Here is a 25015-nt window from a genome sequence, read left to right on the forward strand (position 1 = left end):
ATACATTATCTAAGGGTCTGCAAAGAACAACTAGATGATTAAAATTTAAGGATCTACTTGCTAATATGTTAACGAGATGGCTCAACTTACCAACAATGTACCTGGACTTAGTCTCTCCTTTATTCACATGGCGCCTAACATGCCCTAGCATGTCAGTCCTTCTGGTGATAGTTGCTGAACAAATGATACAATGGTAGTGGGCACCCATCTTACTGGATATCTATCAAACAAGAATTTTTATAGATTAGTAAAATAGTGAACTCCACGTTTAAAGTTGTAAATATACTGAGTTTGTCTTAAGATGTCTTAAGATGGTATAGAAGATGTTAAAGTATGCCATATGATTGAAAGGATAACTATATTACATAAATTTACATGTTTAAAAAATCATACTTACAATAGGCCACAAGTAACTGAGTTTGGGAAGAGATATGCTTTATTTTACCTTTGGAAAGTAATACTATGCTGATAAAATAGGTGTAGATAACTGGAAGGGCAGAGATAATAGTAAAATGTATAGTAACTAGGAATGGTTGAGTTTTGTTGTTGTTGGTTGTGGAGGTTGAACTTTGGGCCTGGGTGCTGTCCCTTAGCTCTTTGGCTCAGGGCTCGCACCCTACCACTTGAGCCACAGTGCCACTTCGGGCTTTTTTCTGCTTACGTGGTGCTGAGGAATCAAACTCAGGGCCTCATGCATGAGAGGCAAGCACTCTACCACTGAGCCAACTTCCCAGCCTGTTTTGAGATTTTTTGTTTTTTTTTTTGGGTCTGGTCATGGGGCCTGAACTCTGGGCCTGGGCGCTGTCCCTCAGCTCTTCAGCTCAAGGCTAGTGCTCTACCACTTGAGCCACAGCACCACTTCCGGCTTTTTTTCTTTTTGCTTATGTGGTGCTGAGGAATAGAACCCAGGGCGCCTCATGCATGCAAGACAAGCGCTCTACCACTGAGCCACCTTCCCAGCCCGTTTTGAGTTTTTAACATTCATTACCTTTGCTTTTTCATTTATGTCTTGTCCACTTTTAATTTTATATTATTTATTTATTTATTTATTTATTTATTTATTTATTTATTGTGGGTCATAGGGCTTGAACTCTGGGCCTGGGTGCTGTCCCTCAGCTCTTCAGCTCAAGGTGAGCACTCTTACCACTTGAGCCACAGTGCCATTTCTGGTTTTCTGAGTGGTTTATTGAAGAGTCTCAGGGACTTTCCTGCCTGGGCTGGCTTTGAACTGTGATCCTCAGATCTCAGCCTCCTGAGTAGCTAGGATTATAGGTATGAGCCACCAGTGCTTGGCTTATAATTTAATTTTTAATGATAGATGTATTTGGCAACCACTTCTTAAGACTTCTGAAAACTTGAGCCAGTTCAAATTCATTAGAGGGTCAATGTTGAGAACATAAATAGTAGTATTTTTCCAAGTAAGCAATTCTTCAGAATTTCTCTTTTTTGCTGAAAATACCAACAATATTACCACCAACAAAACCCTACTCCAATAGCTCTTCCTTAGTTTTTTGTATTTTTACCAGTCCTGGGGCTTGAACTCAGGGCCTGGGCACTGTCCCTGAGCTTTTCTTGTTCAAGGCTAGCACTCTACTACTTAAGCCACAGCACCACTTCTGTTTATGTGGTATTGAGGAATTGAACCCAGGGCTTCATGCATGCTAAGCAAGAACTCTATCACTAAGCCACATTTTGAGGGCTACTTCCTATTTACTTGCCACATTATAGCAAATCTGTTTCTTTTTTTGAGACAGTGCTCCCTATGTAGCCCAGGCTGAGTCTATATAGCTCAAGCTATACAACTCATAATACTCTTTCCTGTGTCTACGGTGCTGGGAACACATGTGCACATCACCATCCTTTACACAGTTTCTTACAGTAACCTAATACTTATAATAATAATAATACATTCACAGCCTATAAGGAACACTTTTCTCAAAATGGAGGTGTGGCTCAAATGGTAGAGCACCAGCCAGCCTTGAGAGAAAAAAGCTAAGGGAGAGCACTCCAGCCCTGAGTTCAAGTCCCAGTAATGAAACAAATACAAAGCAAATTAGAAAAATAAGAAGGAACATGTTTTTTCCCTATCATTTTACCAGGACTTTCCCCACCCCTCCAAAACAACTCAAAATACAAAACAAGCATCCATTAGCACAAAATGCATTCAGAGTATTACTAAAACATTTTATAGTTTGTGTTCTTTGCAGGCCAAACTTATCTTAAAAATAAAAGTTATTAGTTTTTAAAAGTTATTAGCATTTCTATTTCTTGATTCTTTCTTAAAAGGATATATATGGGAAGAATGGGTATGAAATTTAATAAGACATTAGCTTACAGAATATTTAAGTACTTATTCCATGATAAAATTCATTTTCAAAAATATTCTTTACCTAAATTCTCCAATTCAAAATTAACGGATTTTCTTTCCTTTTTGGTTGGTCACGGGTTTGAACTCAGGGCCTGAGGGTGTCCCTGAGCTTTTTTGCTCAAGGCTAGCACTCTACCACTTTGAGCCACAGCTCTACTTTTGGCTTTTAGGTGGTTAATTGGAGATAAGTCTCACAGACTTTCATGTCCTGGTTGGCTTTGAAACTAGATCCTCAGATCTCAGTCTACAGGTGTGAGCCACCTGCACCTGCAATGAGTTTTCATTTTGAACACATGAGAAACTTGACTGAAAGTAAAAGCTATAAAGTGAGAAGTTCAATACAACAGTCCTTTCTTCCCAAACATTTCATACTTTTTCAACTATCATCATCTGAAAGCAGATAAGAATTCTAAGGTAAATGCACTGCTAAACAAATTTTAGTTTTAAAGCAAGAACAGCTTCTTGGCTTTTGGGTAAGATCAAGTGCCTAAAGCAAGAAAACACTTCACTCTCTTTAAAGACAACTGAATCTAAAATAAAAGTCTAGTATCTTATTACCTGTTCTCCAATAATGTTTGGTTTTACTGGTCGACAAGGTAAGTGACAGATGCACATCCTGAAACCTAGAACAAAGAATGAGTGGTTGTCTTATAATTGTTCATTTAATATTCAACTAACATTAAAAACTATAAACAAATTTTATTTGCTACGAATAACTTGTATTTGCAATGTCAAAATTACTTGGAGATTGCCACACTTTTTACTGGTTTAAATGGAGTCTCATGAACCTTTGTCAGGTCTGGCAGGCTCCTAACATCTGCTCTTAAATAAAAATTATAAGCATAAGCAATAGTGCCCAACCTTTCTCTCTCTTTTTTTTTTTTGTAACAACAATGACTTAGTCTCTCCTAAACTCAAAGCTTCTAAGCCATCTTTTTTCTTTTTATGCTTTATATCAAATCACTTTTCTTATGTGTTTATGTACATGAGATAGGCAGAAACAAATACAGAAAATCAGGATAAATTCTGGTCTTTCATGACTATTTTATCTTGGACAGTCATTTCACATTTTTGGCATTCAGTTTTTTTCTGCCTACTTTAAGCTTTATCATCTTTATCTCAGGTTACATTTGTCACTATATTGACTCTATTTCATCTATGACATGGTATGAACTTGTTTTTCTTTTTTTTTGTCGGTCATGGTACTTGAACTCTGGGCCTGGGCTTTTCAGCTCAAGGTGAGTGCTCTACCACTTGAGCCACAGCGTCCCTTCTGGTTTTCTGGTGGTTAACTGGAGATAAGAGGCTTATGGACTTTCCTGCCTGGACTAGGTTTGAACCCTGATCATCAGATCTCAGCCTCCTGAGTAACTAGGATTATAGGCATGGACCACCAGCTCCTAGCTGAACTTGTTTTTCTTCTTACCCTTTTAAGTCTCCTTTGCAAGTTGTATTCATTATCTTAAAATTACTCCTTAGACCTGGCTGGATATGTGACTTTTATCCTTGGTATCTATTTTGCCAGGACTGGTCTTGAACTCAGGACCTCACACTTGCTCTGCTGGTGCTCTACCACTTGAGCTACAACTGCAGCCCAGCTTTATGCTGTTTTGGTATCTCAAGGACTTTCCTGCCCAAGCTTGCTTTGAATCCTGATCCACCAGGTCTTAGCCTCCTATGTAGCTAGGATTACAGATTTGAGCCATTGGCCTGCCTTTATCCTTGGTAACTTTTAATTGCTTTCATTATTTCTACTATTTTTCTCATGGTAAGGAATCCCAAAATCACAGCTGTAGTTACTTTTCCCAACTGCCTATTAAGCACCAATGGCTAATCTATGGTCAGTATCTCAAAACTTGTCAAGATTAAACTAATTGATTCATTTTTTTTGTTTTCGTTGAAGTGCTAGGAAAAAAACCCAAAAACCTCAGAGCCTTGTGAACAGTAGGCAAATGCTCTGCCACTGAGCTTCATCCTCAACCCTTTTCAATTCTTCTGGAATATCTTGAAGGTTTTGTTTTTTAGAAGTACTGGGGTTTGAACTCAGGGACTAGCTCTTGCCAGATAGGTGCTTCATCACATGACCAATACTTCTCTTTTTTCTTCCATCACTTTTTCTACTAGGGTCTTGTATTTATGTCCAGTGCTAGCTGAGACAGTGATCAGACTTAGGCTTCCTACCTAGCTTGGATAACAAGCACATGCTACACTGCCACACTTTTTACTGGTTTAAATGGAGTCTCATGAACCTTTGTCAGGTCTGGCAGGCTCCTAACATCTGCTCTTCAATGACTTAATCTCTCCTAAACTCAAAGCTTCTAAGCCATCTTTTTTTTTTTATGCTTTATATCAAATCACTTATGTGTTTATGCCAAACTACTCCAGAACTCAGCTCTAGCTAAGCTGTTTTTTTATTCATATTTTTATTAGCATATATTAGTTATACAAGTGTGGGGGTAGTTCTTTTTGATACTTGCATACATACATACAATTTACCCAGATCAAACCTACCCTTCCTTCTGTCTCTTTCCATTATCTTTCTTCCCCCTTCTTAAAAGAATTTCAAGAGGTTTCGTCATTCTGTTTGGAAATATGCACATGCACGTATGTAGTCTTGTGGCTTTAAATGCCACTTACATTCTGGTAACTCCTACATGTGTACATCTAGCCCCAACCTCTCCCGTCCTGGAATTCCACATTCATATAACCTCCACTCTGAGGCATCTTAACCTTTGATCTCTAAGTCTGAGGTCCTGGCTTCTTCCAGACATGATTCTAATGCAGTTGTGTCCAGCTCAGTAAAGGATAACTTCACTTGTCTAGTTTCTCAAGTCTAAGCATCCTCAGCTTTCCTTCACATCTGTTATTCCTTCTACATTCAATATATCTGCAACTTCTTTGAAACTTGCTCATGAAGACAAAAACTATCATGTCTATTTACCTGAACATTGTGAAAGAACCCAACAGCCTAATGTACCTGAGAAAACACACATCCATGAGTAAGGAAGTACGGATGATAGCAGAAGAAAATAACTTGGATACTAAATCTAAATGAAGAATATAAGAGATCTTTTAAATTAAAGAAGAATTTTCCTTTACTCAAGAAACCGGAATGATCAGACATTCTTACCTCTCTTCTCTTTCTCACTCTTGAATTACTGGGGAATAAACCCATGGCCTTGCTAATACTAGGCAAATAAGTTACCACTTGAACACTGACCCCAATTCCTTTATTTTTATATTTTTTGAAATAGTATCTTGCTAGCATCAAGCTCATGATCCTTAATCCTATGCCTGTGCATAGGATTAAGCTATGTGCTGCTACCGTGCCCAGATCAAATTAGTCCCTCATTCTTTTTCCCTCAATAATGAGTTATATAGTCTTTTATTAGGGCTAATAATGTAATTCTGGTACAGTTCTAGTTTTTCTAGGTAGGTCATACTAGCTAGTTTGAAATTGCAAACAAGTTTAATAATTTCTATTTCACATGATCATATATGTCTGTGACACTGACACATACACACAGGTGCGCACGCACATGCTCGTGTTTGAGAACTTGTTTCATTCAAATGAAATGCTATAAAGCCTTCCCTATATACTGTTTAAAGAATATACTCTTCACAGTGGCTATATTACATTTCATGGTAAGTAGATGGCATAATTTAGTTAGCTATCCCTTTTAACTCCAAGTTTTGCCATAAAGTATATGGTGTAATTATCTATCTATCATTGCATATCTGTTCTTGTTTATTAATTCTTTACCTTCTATGGCACTCACAGGAAAGAAAATGCCTGGGACTGATATATCTATTTTTAAAATTTAAAAGGTATTGCCAGATATTTTTCTTAAAAATGCTATAATACTATCTTAGGATCTAGGAAGTCTTTTAACTTGATATATCTTGGTTTCGATTCTTCAACTCTGTTTTCTTTTTTTTTAATGTTTTTTTTATTGTTAAGATACTGTACAGAGGGGTTACAGTTACATGAGTAAGGTAGTGAGTAATTTCCTATTGAGCATTGTTACCCCCCCTTTGTTTTTCCATTACCATCCCTTTTTATGAGTTTTCTTGTAAAATTTATTTCCCCAAAACATATCATTTCTGTCCTTATTATTATTGGTTTATTTTTCTAACTTCTATCAGTAGATATCTTTTTCTGATATTTGTACCAAGTATTTTATTTTTCTGTATTACATTTACTTTGCCTTCAAGATTATATTAGTAGTTGTACTATTCTTCTGCGGAAAGAAAAGTAAATATTAAGACATTGTTCATTTGGCAGCATGAACTTCCAAGGCCAAAGTAACCAGTATAAAGATGTCTAACCAATGGTTACTACACTAAACTTGTGTCATATACCCACTGTATGCTTATGCTCTCTTTTATTAAATAAATTTAAAATGAGACATTAAATCCTCCATAATTTATAAAATTGTTTGATTATATTTACAGAAAGACATTAAATCCTCCATAATTTATAAAATTGTTTGATTATATTTACAGAAAGACTTCAAAACTGGTAAAAAATGTTGAATATCGTATACATCACTTTATCCTAAGGAGAAAAATACCAACCTTCGTATTCAACTGAGACTTTCCAGTGTAAATTCTGAAGGTGACGACGAAGCTTATGACTATTACAAGCTCTGAATTTTTCCTTAGGGCACAATGGACAAGCTTGTTTATTCCCTTAAAAAGAAAAAAAACTAATAAAACACAACATATACTAGGTTACTAATGACTGGATTCAACTACAAAGAACAGACTTCTCCATGCTCCTCTCCTAATTCTTAGTTAAATGTTCTTTAAGGAAAAATCATTTTCCCAGACCCAGGAAGTAGCAGCTTATAATCATGGTTGCACATCATCAGCAGTTGAGCTTTGTACCTTAAAGCTCTCCTCTCTGTGATTTGCTGATGCTTTTGCCACTGGTACAGAGAAGTCATGGAAATGATCATCTATGTAATATTCCCTAGAGTCAAAGTGATCACCATAGGATTTTGGATAGGAGAAAGGCCAGCCCTGATCAGACTCATGGAGTGGGATAAGGGTTGGGAAGAGATACAAAAGCATCCTGTGTTATTTCTCTATTACTTTGGCAGCAGCAAAGACAATTAACACACAATGTTAGAATAACAGAAGACAGAAATAATTACCAATGTAATTGCTATTCTGAGGCATGACACATGGTTAGGAACCTGAATATAACTATTATCAGATTTATAACTTTGTCCTTATTCATTACAGCACATTCCTGACAAGATTATGGATCATCAAACCTTAAGCCTTAATTATAAATGTAATGTCCCTCAAAGAATTCAAATCCCAAATTCTAATTTGTGTAAGAATCAAGATATCAAATTTATGTTTAAAGCAATGAAATACAGAGAAATAATCAGTAATTCACTTGATCATTTTAACTCCACAAGTATCTTTCACATACATCAAGAAATCTTGCACCAATGACCTTAAATTATCTTGCTTGAGATTTCTTTTACATAAAATAATTTTAACATCCATATTATTTAAAGTGCTGTTTGGAGAATCTCTGTAACTTGTAGATAATACAATTTCTTGCCTTACAGAATACACAGGCCTTAAATATACACGAGATTGTAATTTCCTTGATGAGGTAAAAAAATTATTGTATAATACTTTTACAAATAGAACATATTACTTTCCTGGATTAAATTATTTTACTTCTGTTCTTCTGTTCTTGTTCAATAAGAAGAAACCTTGTTTTTTGGGGGGGGAGGGGGAGTGGGGAGTTGTGGGCTTGAACTCTGGGCCTGGGCACCATCCCTGAGCTCTTCAGCTCAAGGTGAGGGCTCTGCCACTTAAGCCATAGCACCACTTCTAGTTTTCTGGTGGTTTATTGGAGATAAACCTTGGCTTTGAACCTCGATCCTCCGATCTCAGCCTCCTGAGTAGCTAGAATTACAGGCTCCTGGTGAAATCAACCTATTCTAAGCAAACTGTTTTCATGAGCTGAAAGGTAACAATTCAGAGGGAAAAAATTCCCCAAATGGAATTACCTGCATCAAGATTATCTGAGTTCAATGAACTGGTAGAATCAAAGTCTCCTTCAGTTACAAAAGCTAGCTTCTCTAGATCAGCAAGCTGCCTTTGAATTGAGATGTGTCTCTCTGAAAGGAAATTTAAAGAGTTAGAAAATCACATTTTAACAATTTGTTTTCTAATGGGAGGGAAGGAATGGTAGGGGAAAAACAAAGGAGGAGACAACAATGCTTGATAAGAAATGTACTCATTACCTTGCTCATGTAACTGTAACTCCTCCTCTGTACAGTATTCTCACAATAAAAAACTTATTTAAAAATTTTTGTTTTCTATTTCCATTTTATTTGATCATATAATATACAAGTTTATACACTTATCTTCTGTAATATAGTGTCCTAGAATCTAATGGTAAATAAATACCAACATTCGTTTTACAAAATGACAAATGTGTTTCACAATAGAAAAAAAAGTTGGAGAAAAAAAATCCACAGTATAAATTCACAGATTTAAATTTTAATCTATAGTTACTGTAATTATACAAAAATTATTTTTATCTTTTACGAAGTGCTGAAGAACTATAAGCTAAGCCATTTTATGTCTTCAAAGAACTTTCAACCACATGGGAAAGATTAGTATGTTAATTTCTAAGTGCAATGGGAGGTAGAATGGAGTGACAAAGATTTGTCATGCATGGAATGACTAATTCTAACAAGTTACTGAGTGGCACTTATTAGTTAAGGTACTGAACAGATTTTCAATTAATTGGAGACCTAGTAGAACGACTCATAAATTAAAGGAGCCTTATGAATAAAATGTATGTGTTATAAAACAAACAGCTAACAGCCAGCCCTGGTGGCTTAAACCTGTAGTCCTAGCTATTCAGGAAGCTAAGACCTGAGGATCTAAACCAGGCTGGGCAGGAAAGTCTATGACATTCTTATCTCCAACCAACAAAACCAAAAAGCAAAAACAATAACAACAACAAACCCAAGGTGGAGCTCTGGCTCAAGTGGTAGAGCACTAGCTTTGAGCAAAAAAAAATCTCAGTGATAGCAGCCAGGGGCTGAGTTCAAGCCCCAGGACCAGCAGAACAACAACAAAAAAACCCAAACACAGCAACAACAATAACAACCCCAAAAACATATAGCTTCCACTACCCTACCTTTGGCTGGAATGGAAATGTTTTAAAAAAGTAGTGGGGGGCTGGGAAGGTGGCTCAGTGGTAGAGCGCTTGCCTTGCATGCATGAGGCCCTGGGTTCGATTCCTCAGCACCACATAAGCAAAAAGAAAAAAAGCCGGAAGTGGCGCTGTGGCTCAGGTGGTAGAGCGCTAGCCTTGAGCTGAGGGATAGTGCCCAGGCCCAGAGTTCAGACCATACGACCGGACCCCAAAAAAACCACAAAAAATAAAAAAGTAGTGGGTAGATATATTCAAGAAAAAAAATCTACATCATGGGAGGAAGAAATTCTATGTAAGTTAGTTTGGATTTTATTCTTGAAACATTTGGAATTTTTGACAAAGTGGATCCAAGAAGTGAGAAAATGAGTAATAGTAATAGAAAGGTAAGAGAGTAGAAAGAACAGAAGCTGGGATGTGAGATGTCAGGGTGGATGAAGTTTTGCATAATAAAGACAATTCTAAGATTTTGAGTTTATATGGTTGAAGATGGTGTTAATTTCATTAACGAAAGAAGGAAGAGAATCCCTTTTGGTAGAAAGGAACAGAAAAAGTATTTTCTGATAGTGTGTTTTATATACCATAGATGGACACAAATTTCAGAAGGCAGCTGAAAATGTTTCTGGCACTCAGGAGGGAGATACCAATCATAAAAATGCATATTAGGTAAAGCTGAGAACAACCTATCAAGCACTTGCTTGAGGCTCTGAGTGCCACTGCACAAAAAAAGAAGAAAAAAAGCTGTGAAATGGGGGAGTGAGGGGGGAACAACTCAGCTTACCCAGTTATGACTGGATAACTATACTATAACTTTATTATCTTTAAGTTAGTGACACCTTTTTTTATTTTTTACTTTTTGCCAGTCCTGGGGCTTAATCTCTGGGCCTGGGCATTGTCCCTGAGCTTCTTTGGCTCGCTAGCATTCTACCACTTGAGCCATAATACCACTTCTGGCTTTTTCTGAGGAATTGAACGCAGGGCTTCATGCATGCGAGGCAAGCACTCTACCACTAAGCCACATTCCCAGCCCCACATTTCATATTTTTGAATCATGTTTTTCCCAGTTATGGACTCCAGTTTTTGAAAAATGAGTCTTCAAATTATGTACCTTATAAAATTTTGAAATGTCTTCTAAAATATTTTAACATATTCTTCACTAGGTGTGAGGGGATTCACTCTCAAAAGCTGATAAAACACTACTGATTAATATAAATGGGTATTTCTACAAGTGAAATATGGAAAGATGTAGGTACTTAACAGTTGAGTCTGTAAAAGAGACATGCTCAATGCTGAATACTACAAACAGCCGTACAGATCAAGAGGTCTAAAGAGATTCAGTATACAGCATGTCTTGGTGACCTTTAGAAAAGCAGGTTCAGCGGGGTGTTTGTGAGAAAAAATGAGATCAGAAAGGGAAATGAAATACAGAAAATTAGTATAGTTACTTTTTTAGGAAGTCGGATAATTAAAGAGATGGATGAAATTGTAATTCTCTTTTTTCTAAGGATGGAGATCTGAATTTATGTGCATCCATAGCAAAGGAACATTCACAAACTGGGAACGTGAGTGTATAAGATGTTAACTGATAGGTAAAGCTCCCCAAAGTGGTAGGAGAAAATGGAATTCACTCTTGGGGCTCTTTAATATTCATTAGACTCTTTTAAGACTATTAACTTTGGTTTTTACATTGTTACCATCCAGTCTCCATTTCCTCAGTTCATGTGTTCACTCATTAGAATAATTGGTCTTCCTTACAAATATGCAACAAAAAGAGCCACCTACTCTTTATTCATTTTCTTTTTTCAATGGTGGGGCTTGAACTCTGGGCCTAGGTGCTGTCCCTCAGCTCTTCAGTTCAAGGCAAGCACTCTACCACTTGAGCCACAGTGCCACTTCTGGTTTTCTGGTGGTTTACTGGAGATAAGAGTCTCACAGACTTTCCTGCCTGGGCTGGCTTTGAATTGTGATCCTTAGATTTCAGCCTCCTGAGTAGCTAGGATTACAGGCGTGAGCCTGTAATAAAGCCTGGCTTTATTCATGTTCTTGTGTACAGCAGGTACTAAAGCATATTAATAAAAAAATGATTCGACTTTGTGGCTTAATTTTGGAATCTAATTCAATATCACACATTCTTCCTCAGAATAACCTTTCCTTACTAAAAACAAGTAAAACTGAAGAAATATTGATTAAATTCATTTTCCAGAAGGTATTGTTCAAACAACTTAATGAGGTATAATTTTCATAAATGACAAAAAAATTCCTGTTTGATCAAATACTTTTAATTGCTAAGTCAGTAATAGTCAAGAATCCTGTGTACAAACCAATCTATAATATTTGAAGCCATAAAGGTTTTTGGCTCCATAGTTCAAAGACTTGTTTGTGAAGCAAGATGTACAGTATTACATAAAGTTGTACCTGCTGAAATTATTGAAAGTGAAAGCCTGTAAAACTAGAAAACTGAAAACTGTAGCACATTTGAAGAAAATTGTCAAAGATTTGTCTACAAAATTTATACCTATCAAACATCTCTGAAATCACTTTCTGATTAAAGAAAGGTAGTAACAAGCAATCTGTATTTTAAAATCACTCAACCTGCTTTTCATAACACTAAATATCTAGAAGTCAACAGGCAAACCTCTTGTTAAATTAGGTGAGTCCAAGATGTCAGGAGATTCCTTAAAAACTTCTTCTGTTACTGTTTCCTCAGCTTTCAGTTCTATTTCAGATACACCATCTTCATCTTCCCTAGTTATGATTGACTTCAAAAGACTAACTAGATCATCTAAAAATAATTTTTAGAGTATTATTAATATGTATCTTAATTCTAACACATTTCAGATTTCTCAATCATTATTTGTCCCAGTAATGCATTTCCAAGTTTCTCAAACAGTATATACATCTTTATATAATACTTATAAGTCCTGGAATACATAAATGTTCCCAATCCTTATTTTTATTTTTGAGACAGGGTCTCTCTCTGTAGTCCAGGCTTGTCTCCAACTGCATATCCTCCTTCAATCTCAGTGTGTAGTACAGTTATCTGGCTTAACACATTCTTAATGGTGAGGAGGTGGAGAAAGCATGCACTCCCTAAAGCACCTGAATCTCTTGTGACCAATTTAAATAGACATAATCTGAAAAGCAGTAGACTACTTTGCAGTGTAAAACTCCCCATCCACCACTATACTGTAGGTGAAGAAATAAATAGGCCTTATTTTGCATGTACAAGCCATGCATGTATATGAAACGTCTACCTGAGATGGTGACTTTTCTTTGCTCCGATTAGACCTACTTGTTTTAAATCTACTTATAACAGTTAATGTTCTTTTACAATCGCAGGGTGATTCTACTAGACTACAACTATCCAAGTGTCTTAAAAACACCAAATTTAAAATTGGTCACATCGTAGCAGAGACGATATTCAGTAGGAGGAAGAAACATCAATTTACGGACCACGAAACAATTTCGTGAAAGTAGTCGCTAAACCTTCCTTGCCATTTAAAAACGTTCAGAAGGTCCTTACAGAAGTGGTTAATCGTCGGGTTTTAAAGTTCCCAAACGATCCAATCAACTAACTACCACTCAGAAAACATGAAGCGGATTCAGAGCACAGTCCCACGGACGACTCATGCTCAACCGTCAGCTTCTGAGGGGATGGAATAAATACATACTCGTTCGGTGTTGAGACGTGGAGGAGGGCACTGAGCTGTCTCCCAAACAACTTTCTAAGTCTCGAATTCTCTGGGGGAAGCGAGTTAGAAAGGAGAAGGAAACACGGAGGCTGAGAAGCTGGTTGACAGTTTCCAAGCCGGGGCGCCTCGGGCCGTCCAACCCGCCAGGGCCGGCGAGGCTCGGCCGGCGAGGGCTGGCGACGGACTCCAGCACACAGTAACTGCGTGAACCTACTTCTGAGCATGAGATGATGATCATCATCTCATGCTGGTCGTTTACTCGAGCCCACAGCACCCCCCCGGCCCCCCGGGCGCTGTTCACCGACACGACCTCGAGGTTTCCGGAGGTGCCTCCGGGCACTCCGCGCCCTTTAATTCCCCTCGCCCGCTACCCCGGCCCCCTCCGCTCCTAACCCAGACCTGCCGATCCCCGCGATCCCCCTCCCTCAACTCCCCCGGCTCTCCTGCGGCGGGGGACGATGCGGGCTCCGGCACTTACTGCTTTCAGCCTCCTCGGGGGCAGACGCTAGGGACGGGGACAGGGTCGGAGTCTGGGCCCGGGCAAGGGCTGGGGCTGGAGCCGAGGCCGGAGTCGGAGCCGGTTCCGGAGCCGAATCTGACACCCGGGCCGAGGCCGGGGCCGAGGTCGGGACGCCGACCTGAGCTCCCTCCTCCTTCTCCAGGGGTAGCAGCTCCTCCTCCGCCATGTTCTCCATAGTTACCGCCTCCGCGCCGGGGGGCCTGGGGTGGGGGTGGGGAGGGGGACCCACGGCGGGCGGATACAAGTGGCGTCACGGCCCACTGGGCAGGATCCAAGCCGCGGGGAAACAAATGAGGAGAGGGCGGGGTGCGGGCAACACACACACACACAACCACAACAACACACAGAAAAGAGGAACCGGCTAACAAATCCTGTCAGCAGAAAAGCCAGAGGCAACGATTCGAGAACGCTACCGCTTCCCTCTCCCCAGGCGTTGCGACGCCCCCTTACTCTGCGCAGAAGCGTGTTGGAGACCTCGTCCAATCAGGTGAGAGAGTTTCTTTTGCACGCTGCGTCGCTCATTTCACCGGCCCAAGAGCGAACCTCAGAACTACAATACCCAGGAAGCATCGCGCCCCGTGGGCGGGGCCGAGTTCCAGTCCTCAGAGGAAGAACGCTACGGAGCGTTGGGGCGTTGGTGTGGAGCCGAGCCCAGAACTACATTTCCCAGTGAGCAGCGGGCTCGGGGGGGGGGCTTTCTCCTGGCCTGGGCCTCCGGAGTCGCTACCGCCGCAGGCGCCAGTAAGGTAGGAAACTGGAGGTGCGGTGACTTTTAGCTGGGTTAGGGGGGTCTTCCATCCCGGGGCCCCTCACCCCTGAGCCAGACACTCTGAAGGGCCGCGAGTCGGCGGAAGTTGTCCCGGAGTTGCTGGAGCCTGGGACGAGGCTGTGGGCGGGTCTGGCTCACTGAAGGGTGTGGCCCGGTGCGGGACGTAGGTTCGAGCTTGCCCCCTCGCTGAGTCCGGCTCTGGTGGGTTTCTGGGAAGCGGGTGAATCCCGCCGGACGCCGAGTCGCCGAGACCTGTCCGGCTAACTCCGAGCTGGGTTGGACCGCACCTCCTTTCACATCCTCAGCCCACACCTGTGACCCGAACGCTTGTGTCGTGTTGCTTGCGGCCGCGGGTCCTGGGAGCATTGGGTTCTTTGGGCCCGGTGTGGGCATGGGCCTTACAGGCCCGAGACAAGAGCCGGGATTGTTGAGAGCTTCGAGGCACTTGGTGGATGCGTTTCAGGTTTCCTACGATTTATGCTGGTGAATCTGCTCCCCAGTCTTCTCTTTACCCTTGTCAGTCGTTCTTTTCTCTTTAGGGCGGGGGGGGGGGGGGGTGGTGGTTGGGAGGGGGAAGCGGGGAGGGAGGGGAGAGGGACGAAGTTGAGTTTTCTAGTTTCCCTGCCTGGGACTCGTTTGAAGGGTTTTGGCAGCAGGGAATGAGAGGGAAGCTGCTTTTTCGTCTCTGGTACCAGACATCCATCCAGATGTTTTTTTCTGAGTTATTAAGGGTGATGTGTACCTTGCTTACTGGTCTGTTGTTTTTCTTACTGGTTTTCAGGAATGGAAGAGAGCCTGAATTGTCACCTTGAAACGCTAACTGGAAGTTGGCCTCTTCCTTTCCCCTTCGTTTGGAAGCTTATCTGGAAGGGTTTTTTTTTTTTTTGTTTATTTTGTTTTTTGCTTTTGGTGTGTGTGGGTGTGGGTGTGGGTGTGTGTCGGAAATGCTAATTTGGAACTTGGCCTTTTTCTTTGCCCTTAGTTTCCAAGTTGAATGGTTTGTTTTTGTTGTTGTTGTTTTCGTTTGGGGGTGGGGGAGATGGGAGGCGATGGGGGGGGCCCGGAGGGAGGCCCTGGGGCTTGAACTCAGGGCCTGAGTGCTGTCCCTGAGCTTCTTTGGCTCACAGCGCCACTTCTGGCTTTTTCTGAGTAGTTTATTGGAGATGAGTCTCAGGCTTTCCTGTCCTGACTGGCTTCGAACCTCCCTCTCCTCAGATGTAAGCCCCCTGAATAGCTAGGATTACAGGTGTGAGCCACCAGTTCCTGGCTTGGAGGGTTGTTTTGTTTTGTTTTCTGCTATGGGGGCTGGAACTCAGGGCCTGGGGGCTGTCCCTTAGCTTTTTCCGCTGAAGGTCGCTTTTTATTGGTTAATTGGAAATTATAGTCTCTTGGATATGTCTGTTGGGGCTGACTTCATACTGCAATTCTCTGATCTCAGCCTCCTGAGTAGCAAGGATTACAGGGAGCCAGCCACTGGAGCCGTTGTTTGTTGTTGTCGTCGTTGTTTTGTTGTTTTTAAGATCGATTATCCTCATAAAGGTTCTAAAGACCTTTTAATCTGAGGCTGTAGCTTAGCCCTGGAGCTCTTGCCTAGTACTCAGGCCTTGGTTTCCATTTCCAGCCAATCAAGACAACTAAAATCCTTTAAATCCTTCCCTCTTTTGATTAACTAGTATTCTTGGGCATATATTGAACTTTATTTTAATAATTAAATGTAAAGTATCGCTGTTATATAATCTATATAATTACAGCCTAAAGAAATGCTGGCTAGGAAGTGGCGCTGTGGCTCAAGTGGTAGAGCGCTCGCCTTGAGCTGAAGAGCTGAGGGACAGCGCCCAGGTCCAGAGTTCAAACCCCACGACTGACAAAAAAAAAAAAAAAGAAATGCTGGCTATTTTAATGCATCCTTTAAGAATAATCGCTTTTTTTTACATTTCTAGATGCTTTCTGTAATTTATTTTTTCCTTTTTTTGGGTGCTGCTGGGAATGGAAGCCAGGGCATTGCACATACTAGGCGAGCCCTCTACCACTGAGCTACATCCCCAGTTCTTGTTTGTTTGTTTTTGTTTCTAGAAAGCTTGAGAAAATATGTCAACTTCGGGCTGGGAAGGTGGCTCAGTGGTAGGGCGCTTGCCTTGCATGCCTGAGGCCCTGGGTTTGATTTCTCAGCACCACATAAGCAAAAAGAAAAAAGCCGGAAGTGGCGCTGTGGCTCAAGTGATAGAGAGCTAGCCTTGAGCTGAAGAGCTGAGGGACAGGGCCCAGGCCCAGAGTTCAGGCCCCACGACCAGACCCAAAAAAAAAAAAAAAAAAGTCAACTTCATAATTTAATACCAGCTGGAAAACAAAACATGAAAGCATTCAATTTTAGTATATGGATTCTGTGGAAATGTATTTAAGGATTTCTGAGCATGAAGGGAATCTTCAAAGTTTGAAGAATTAAGGAAGTACACTTGTGCATCAGTCAGTTACTAGGTTATCCAAAAAGTTTGGCTTAACAGGATCATAAACACTTAGTCATCCCATAGTTTCTCTGGGTCAGGAATTCAGAAATGACTTTCAGGTGAATTTGGCTTTGCATTTTTTCATGAGGTTTCTATGAAGATACCTGCCAGGGATACTGTCCTGTGAAGGCATGATGATAGCGCTGTAGGAGCAACTTCAAATATATTTTGTCATCACCTAATGGCATTTCCCAAGTTTTTAATACAGCACACTTTTCAAGAAACTCTGGTTCTAATAGAACCTATCATATACCTCCTGGGCAAGATAGTTTTTGTCTCCATTGTTTTAATTGACTTTCTCAAAAACCCTCTAAGATGAATTTTTTATTTTACGTATAATGAAATGGGCTCAGAAAATTGTATATGTAGTTTGCCTGCAGTTTGCTGAAGGTTCACAAAAGAAATGACAGAATGTATTGGAAAAAATGAAAATTCATAACTAATTGGTTTTGAAGTGTAGATGTTGTAAAATATGTCGTATCAGCAGGCAATTGAAAATAATCTGGCATTGGAGGAAGAAGTAATAGCTTCAAGGCATAGATTATTTGTTTTTTAAATTATTATAAAGATGATATACAGAGAGCTTACAATTACGTAAGTCAGGTAAAGAGTACATTTCGTTTTGCTCTCTCCCACTTTTTTCCTGCCATATCTACCCATAAGTTTCAACATAGTGTCCACTGAATACCATTGCTGCATTTGTTTACCCTTTGTCTCTCCATTTCTGTGCCTCTCTTTAGACCCTCAAATACATATAAACAAGCAACAGAACAAAAAGAAAACAAAAACAGCAAAAAAGAAAAAAACCTTGTCAAGGCATAGTTTGAAACTCAAGCTTGACTGATCAAACTGAAGGAGAGGAACAGATTTTTATGAAGGAGAATGTAAGTAAGAAAATGTGAACAATGAGAGCATCTAACCATCTTGAGAATAGATAGAATGTGGAAACCATCTTTTAAAACTAATTTTTATATATCTAAAAAAGAATAGTTCCTAATGTATTTTATCGTTATAAAAATGTATTTGGAATTTTTGTTCTAGCTTTTAAAGATGTCCAATGAAGAATCTCGTGGGAAAGAAGAAGATGCTCAAAGAAAAAGCTGTGCCTCTTCAGTTACTTTTGATGTAGTAAGAATTTTTATTTATAGACCTCACAATGTCTTGGTTCCCCTAAGTTCCCTCCCCTTTCCTTCCCTCCCCCTTTTTCCGTATTTATTTATTTATTCTTCTTTTTATTACTACTGCTTAAAATTAGGGACCTCTTGCTAGCATAGCTTATTTGCTCATGGCTGGTGCTCTACCACTTGAGCCACACCACAAGTCAAGCTCTTTGCTAGTTAATTTGAGATGGAATCTCATGGACTTTTGTGCCTGGGCTGGCTTTGAGCCATGATCATCCAGGTTTTCCCCCTGAGTATCTAGGATTATAGGTGTGAGCCACCAGCACCAGGCTATGGCTTATGTTTATGTAATAAAAAAATACAACTTACTTTTGCATTGAGATAAGTAAATACTTTATTCTGCCTATGTAGCCTAGAAGAAGTAAGTTGATTTTCTCATTCCTTATTTGTGTTATTTTTCTTATTCTTTATAATTTTATGAGGTAGTTACTGTTATCTCAGTTGCACAGATAAAAAACTGAGGTTTAGAGTACTGAGAGGAAAATACTTTTCATTTGTGACCTCAATTCTAAGCCCATTTTCACATTTGTAATAACAATTCATGATTAGACTGCTTCCCACATTTTCTTTCTTCATTTCTTCAGTATTGGCCAGAGTTGCACTACTGTCAATCAATGGCCAAAGTTTGGCAGATGATAGTGTTCATGTTAGAAAAGCTATACTTTCCATGTTCCTTTCTCTATTTTCAACACTACATTTAAGAAGTATTTGGGAGATGAAATTTAGAGTATGTCATAACTTGGGTGGTACTGTTTCTAGGAAGTAAGAACAATGTAATTGTTATCAAAACCAGTAAAAGAAAACCTCATCTAATTGGTTTTATTGTATATTTATGAATAGTCTGCATAATTCATCACCAGAATTAGTGTGTGTGTGCTATTTTACCATCCATAATGAGAGACTAGTCTTGCAAAGGTGACTATCCACTTAAGTGGTTTCTGTGTTGTAGGTTAGTTCATAAGACTTTAATGACCAGAATGAAATAGTCAAGATACATTGTACTCTTTGATGTTTGTTCTTTGCTTCTTATAAGCTTTCTGAATATGAATTTAGTCTCCAAGTTATAGTGGTAATTAGGAAAGGGACCTTGGACATGGTCATATGGTATTTTTTTGTCCTTGATTTATATCCCTACCACCACCATTTATCATTCTTGAACTGTATGCCATTTTTGGGGGGGTGGGGAGGGGTCAGGTCGTGGGCCTGAACTCTGGGCCTGGGTACTGTCCCTCAGCTCTTCAGCTCAAGGCTAGCTCTTCACTTAGCTTCTGAGATACTGTACTCTTCATTTTTCTAATGAATGCTTGTGTCGCAAATTCCTTTGCTGGTTCTCTTTATCTTTTTAGATAATAAGCTTTCAAGTGCCCAGGCTCACAATTTCCCCAGTTGAGTCAATTGCGATTTCATTCACTTACTTGCATAAAAATCCTAGGAGCATCCTCTACTGGTATCCAGTCTATTAGTGATTTCTTTTTTTTGTTGTTTTGTTTTTGGGTCCGGTCGTAGGGCCTGAACTCTGAGCCTGGGCACTGTCCCTCAGCTCTTCAGCTCAAGGCTAGCACTCTACCACTTGAGCCACAGCAGCACTTCCGGCTTTTTCTTTTTGCTTATGTGGTGCTGAGGAATTGAACCCAGGGTCTCAGGCATGCAAGGCAAGCGCTCTACCACTGAGCCATCTTCCCAGCCCATCTAATAGTGATTTCTATAAATTTATTTTTAAATAACAATTTTTATTGTTATTATAAAAGTGATGTACAGAGGAGTTACAGTTACATAAGTCAGGAAAAGGATAATTTCTTTTGGACCATTTCTCTCATTCTCTTCGAGAGCTTTCTTTTCTTTTTTATAATATAGTCAAAGTCTTAAGACCTTTATTATTGCTATTCCATGGTCTAAGCAGCCAACTTGTTTTCTCCAGTTATCCCAGTAGTTTCTGTTTTTGCCTTTGCCTCTTCATGGTCTATTCTTATTTTTGTTTTTTATTGGTGCTGATCCTGTAGCTTGAACTCAGGGCCTGGGTACCATCCCTGGCCTTTTTCGCTTAAGGCTAGTGCCCTGCCACTTTGAGCCATAGCTTCAGTTCCAGCTTTTTGGTGGTTAATTGGAGATAAAAGTCTCACAGACATTTTGCTTGGGCTGGCTTCCAATTGTGATACTCAGATCTGAGTTTTCTGAGTAGCTAGGATTATAGGTGTGAGCCACTGGTGTTCGGCTTCTTGGTCTATTCTTAACCCAGTAGTTGTTAATGTAAGCAAATCATGATTCCTCTGTTCAATAATTTCTATTGGTTTTCATACCATTCAGAGTAAAAACTTAACCATGCGTGTTGGGGCTAACAAAACTACCTGCTTTCCCCATCTCATCTCCCCATCACTCTCTTCTATGCTACTGTGGCTTACTTGTTCCAGGATCTCAGCTCATTTGTGCCTCTCAGGGCCTTGGTTTTGCTGATTGTTCTCTTTTGAGTTGAAAACTCTTTTTCTTTTTATTCATATTCTGTGTTTCTTCTTTTTGTTCTGGTCTCTATTCAGATGTCAACATGTCAATGGGATCAGTTTTAACTAAATATCCCAAATCCTCCCACTTTCAGCTCCCAGCCCATCCTATCTACTTCCTCTCTTTATTCTGCTATATCATGTGACTGCACTGGATTTTTGGCACTGGATTTTTAACCTATGGTATACTATCTTTCGATTAATCTCTTCTCACTGTTCTTTGCATCTTTGGTACATGGTAGGTACTCCTAACAAGTTTGTTCTTGGTCCATTGAATTCAAGATCTACTAAAAACTGATGGGATGTATGGTTTTACTTTGTTGAAGACTGAATCCCACCATGATAGTGTCAACTTTTACTACATTATTATCTGAACTGTCAGCTGGCCTGCTGTGCAACTGTATGCATCTCATCTCTAATTGATGAGTATACAGGCTCATAAATCAGAATATTTCTAGTTCAATTTTCTTTCTAGTAGTCTTTCTTCTTCTTATCAAAGTTTCTATATCTTTAAGTGTTCTCCTCTGGAGTGCATTATTAAATAGGCATATCAATGTGGAATAATGATGAAATACTGCTGAGTGTACTTCATTTTGAACTTTTCTGTTTTCCCCTCTTTCTCACCAAATGCCATTCTTAGGACAAGGAGGAAAAACCTTCAGCCAGTTCTATTCGTTCACCTTACTCTATAAGACCAATTTCATCGGGGAAGAGAAAACTGGTGAGTATTAAATACTGTAATGACTTATTCCCAGCTGCTTGACAGGTGGAGACAGGAAGATGGAAGTTTGATATCATCTTGGACAAAAGTTAGTGAGAGAGGTTGGAGGCGTGGCTCATTTGGTAGAGGGCTAGGCAATGATTTGAAAGGGGTGCCCAGTTCAAGTCTCAGTCTCAGACCTAAAAAAAAAATAAAAAAAAAGTGACATCCTATCTCAAAAACCAGGCAGAGGTAATGGTACACATTGCTTTTCAGACTATATCTGAAAAGAAACTAAATACAAAAGGACTAGCATATGGCTCAAATGGCACTTGCCTAGCAGGTGTAAACCCCACTACTACTAGGAAAAAAGATATTGTAACTAACTAAATGATGTTCATGAAGTTTTTTGTTTAAGAGTTGAGGTCTCACTTTGTTGCCAAAGCTAACCTGACTTCTGAGGATCAAAGCAATCACCCTACCTCAGCCTCCCAAGTCTCTGAGGGCTTTTCTACCCAGGCTGGCTTCAAACTGTGATCCTCAGATCTCAGCCTCCTGAGTAGCTAGGATTATAGGCATGAGCCACCAGTGCCCAGCTATTTTAGTTGTTTTTGAGTGTCTTTGTGCTTCTCATTTCTGGGACAACAGATGTGCACCTTTGTGCCAAGCCATTGGTCATGATGTGTGAAGACTTAGGGTCTGTGTTGGAGGGGCAGAATAATGCAGGCTCCTGCCTCAGGATTATCTTGGCATGCTGGGCTAGAGAGGGAACATGTTCTCTCCCTATCTCAAAGCACACGTCACAGAGTCCTGGAAGCTTAGGAAGTAGCTCTCTGCTTGCTTAAGCATAGATGAACAGCTAGTCAAGCATTTTCCTGAGTATGGGGAAGTGGTTTGAGCTTGCTCTAAAATAGTTTAGGTAAAAATATACAAAGACATTGTCTCATAGGTTAAGTAAAATTGTATCTGTTGAAATTCTTTGTGTGAATGTCTCCTGACTAAATCTTGGCAAAAATAATGCTTGCTTGTCTTTAAATACTCAACTAACAATAAAGCACAGCATGAAGTGGCAATTGCTGTTTGCACTCTGCATCCCCTGTATCCTGGTGATTTCGCAACCCTTACCCAGGGACCCCAACGCTGCCTTGGACATTGACAATGATGGAGTCTGGACCTCAAACCAGATTATCCTCATCTCTACCATCCAGATAACTAGGGTTACATCTTTAAACTATGATGCCTGACTCATTTTTCAATCTTTAGAATGTATTTTGTCTACCTTTTTTTTCCTGAGGACCTTCACCTTTTGGTGGTGGATGTTTTGAACTCTTTAATACGACTGGTTATTCTTCTGCTTTGACGCTTAGCCATATCTTTAAGTTATTTCTACATATCCTTTTTTTTTTTCCCTTTGTCAGTCATGGGGCTTGAACTCTAGGGCTGGGCGCTGTCCCTCAGCTCTATAGCTCAAGGCTAGCACTCTACCACTTGAGCCTCAGAGGGTTTCCTGGTGGTTTATTGGAGATAAGAGTTTCACAGACTTTCCTGCCGAGGCTGGCTTTGAACCCTGATTCTCAGATCTCAGCCTCCTGAGTAGCTAGGATTACGGGTGTGAGCCACCAACGTTCAGCTTTCAACATTACCTTTCTTGGGTATCACCCCAGAGTACAGAGTGGTCTGTCTGCTACTGACTTTTTCTGTGCTGATGAGGTAGATATCTAATTCTGTTTAAGCCTTTGGTGTTTTATTTGTAAAATAAGGATGATAATTGGGAGGATTAAATAATTATGGCAGCCTATTTATAGTTATGGAAAAGAATTATGTCCTAATGTCCTTTCTCTGTCACTTTAACTCTAATACACAATTTATATTTTCTAAATGATGTTTTTAATTTTTTAATTTTTAGAAATCAGATCATACAGACATTCTATATTGTAATACCAAAAGACGACAAGACCTGAAAAGGTAAAATCCATTTTTTCTACAACGCTTTTTACTATTTTGCCTTAAAAATTAAGACTAACTTTCTTTTTCTTTTTCTTTATTGCTAGTGATCAAACCCAGGATCTAGCACATGTGAGGCAAGTGCTATACCACTACATGATAAACCAGTCCTAGTAATTTGAGACAATCTTGCTATATACTCCGGGCTGGACTCAGAATTGTAATCTTCCTTCCTGTGCCTTAAGTATTAGGAGGCTTGTGCCACAGTACCTGGCTTATTTTTTCATATGCTGAAGTAGCCACATAGTATCACTGTTTTCCTTTATTATTTTTCTCATTGTTAGGAAGTTCTCTATTAAGAAGTATATAAGCATCCCATTTTCTTCTGTAGTTACTAAAGTTTCAATGAAAAGTACAGTGATTATGATAATTTTTTTAATTGTTTCAGAATTTATTTTGTCTGATATTAGTAAAATTAACTCTCAAATAGTAAACCAGTGATTCCAACGCTATATGTTAATCCATAGTAAACCAGTGATTCCACACTATTTGTTAATCCTTCCCTCCTTTACCCCCCTCCCCCACTGCACTCTATTCTTTCTTCCTTTTCTCCTCCGCCCCACCCCACACTGCACTCCCTCTCCCCTGTCTTCTCCCCCCCCTCCTTCACTCTTCTCTCTTTCTCTTCTCTCTCATTAAAGACCACACTCAGGTCCTTGCACTTGTCTACTTTTTTCTTAAAGACCAGTCTGTCAACCCTAACAAAAGTTGTATCATAAGTATTATTTGTAATGAAGTAGAGGTTTTTCTGCTTCTTTCCAGATTGAATGCAAAAATTGATATACCCAGAAAGAAACAAAAATGCAGTTCTTCATCTCAAGAATCTGTTAAACTCCAAGAAGCATCATACTCAAATGCTAACCAGATTACATCACAGAGTCTTTCAAATGGAACTAAAAAAGATATTAAATTTACAAATGTAAGGAGTAAGCTTGACTTTGGAATTAAAAATTTTAGCTGTCCTAAAATTGCCAAAGATGTGAAACCTAAAGCTGAAAACCAGATGAAGGAAAAGAAATGGCCTCATTTACTTGCTCAGAGGGAAAAGGTGAAAGAAATCAAGAATGAAAGGACCAATAAATTTAGAGACAATTCTGAAGAATGTATCTTGGTGAAATACAAGAAAAATCAATTTTCTCATGATTATAATTCCAACAACATAATTAAGGAACCTTTTGAATCTAAAGGAAAGAAAATCAGCTTCAGAATTCCAATAAAATCTTTTAATACCCGCCAGAAACTACTAGAAGAAAATGTTTACAATTTAGAATATAACAAGTCAAAGACTAAGCAGGAAGAAAAAGAACGCCTGGAAAGTTCCCGGATTTCATTAAGTTTAACAAGGCACAAAACTGAACACTTGTGTTCAGATTCCACATATAAGCAGACTGTTAATGAGAGGAAAAGAAAATATCATGAGTATCAAGAAAGTAATGATTCAAATTCTAAGGAAAACCTTACCCAGGTAAGTACAAAATGAGGAATTTGGGTTTAGCAAAAAACAATTGGTAAGGTTTTAGTTTCTTTTATTACTGATGATAATCATTAAGGACTGATTTAACTTGGTTGTAAAAATAACAGATC

The 25015-nt window shown here is 39.5% G+C and overlaps 3 protein-coding genes across 11 annotated transcripts in view; 2 read left to right on the top strand and 1 right to left on the bottom strand.

Annotated features, from left to right (window-relative positions):
- The window catches only part of Rnf2 (ring finger protein 2), a 75588-nt gene extending 68591 nt beyond the window's left edge, over positions 1 to 6997 (top strand). Inside the window, exon 7 of the mRNA XM_070034233.1 lies at positions 6875 to 6997. Coding sequence (XP_069890334.1) covers positions 6875 to 6904 — 30 coding nt within the window. The 3' untranslated portion in view covers positions 6905 to 6997. The remainder of the gene's footprint in view (positions 1 to 6874) is intronic.
- Positions 1 to 14184, bottom strand: part of Trmt1l (tRNA methyltransferase 1 like) — a 32657-nt gene extending 18473 nt beyond the window's left edge. The window contains exons 1-6 of one of the 2 annotated variants that reach the window (XM_070034230.1): positions 13737 to 14184; positions 12202 to 12348; positions 8407 to 8517; positions 6947 to 7060; positions 2927 to 2991; positions 91 to 220 (exon numbers count right to left, since the gene is read on the bottom strand). In XM_070034230.1, the coding sequence (XP_069890331.1) occupies positions 91 to 220; positions 2927 to 2991; positions 6947 to 7060; positions 8407 to 8517; positions 12202 to 12348; positions 13737 to 13953 (784 nt within the window). In that variant the 5' untranslated portion in view covers positions 13954 to 14184. The remainder of the gene's footprint in view (positions 1 to 90; positions 221 to 2926; positions 2992 to 6946; positions 7061 to 8406; positions 8518 to 12201; positions 12349 to 13736) is intronic. The other variant, XM_070034231.1, reaches the window with a different exon arrangement.
- Positions 14185 to 14189: 5 nt separating this feature from the next.
- Swt1 (SWT1 RNA endoribonuclease homolog) overlaps positions 14190 to 25015 on the top strand; it is a 64049-nt gene continuing 53223 nt past the window's right edge. The window contains exons 1-7 of one of the 8 annotated variants that reach the window (XM_070034227.1): positions 14190 to 14265; positions 17792 to 17935; positions 18093 to 18179; positions 21368 to 21448; positions 23334 to 23392; positions 23479 to 23508; positions 24194 to 24896. In XM_070034227.1, coding sequence (XP_069890328.1) covers positions 17924 to 17935; positions 18093 to 18179; positions 21368 to 21448; positions 23334 to 23392; positions 23479 to 23508; positions 24194 to 24896 — 972 coding nt within the window. In that variant the 5' untranslated portion in view covers positions 14190 to 14265; positions 17792 to 17923. The other 7 variants (XM_070034228.1, XM_070034225.1, XM_070034222.1 and 4 more) reach the window with 7 other exon arrangements.

Source organism: Dipodomys merriami, unplaced genomic scaffold (genome assembly GCF_024711535.1).
Source record: "Dipodomys merriami isolate MVZ:Mamm:240054 unplaced genomic scaffold, mDipMer1.0.p SCAF_24, whole genome shotgun sequence".
Taxonomy (NCBI): Eukaryota; Metazoa; Chordata; class Mammalia; order Rodentia; family Heteromyidae; genus Dipodomys; species Dipodomys merriami.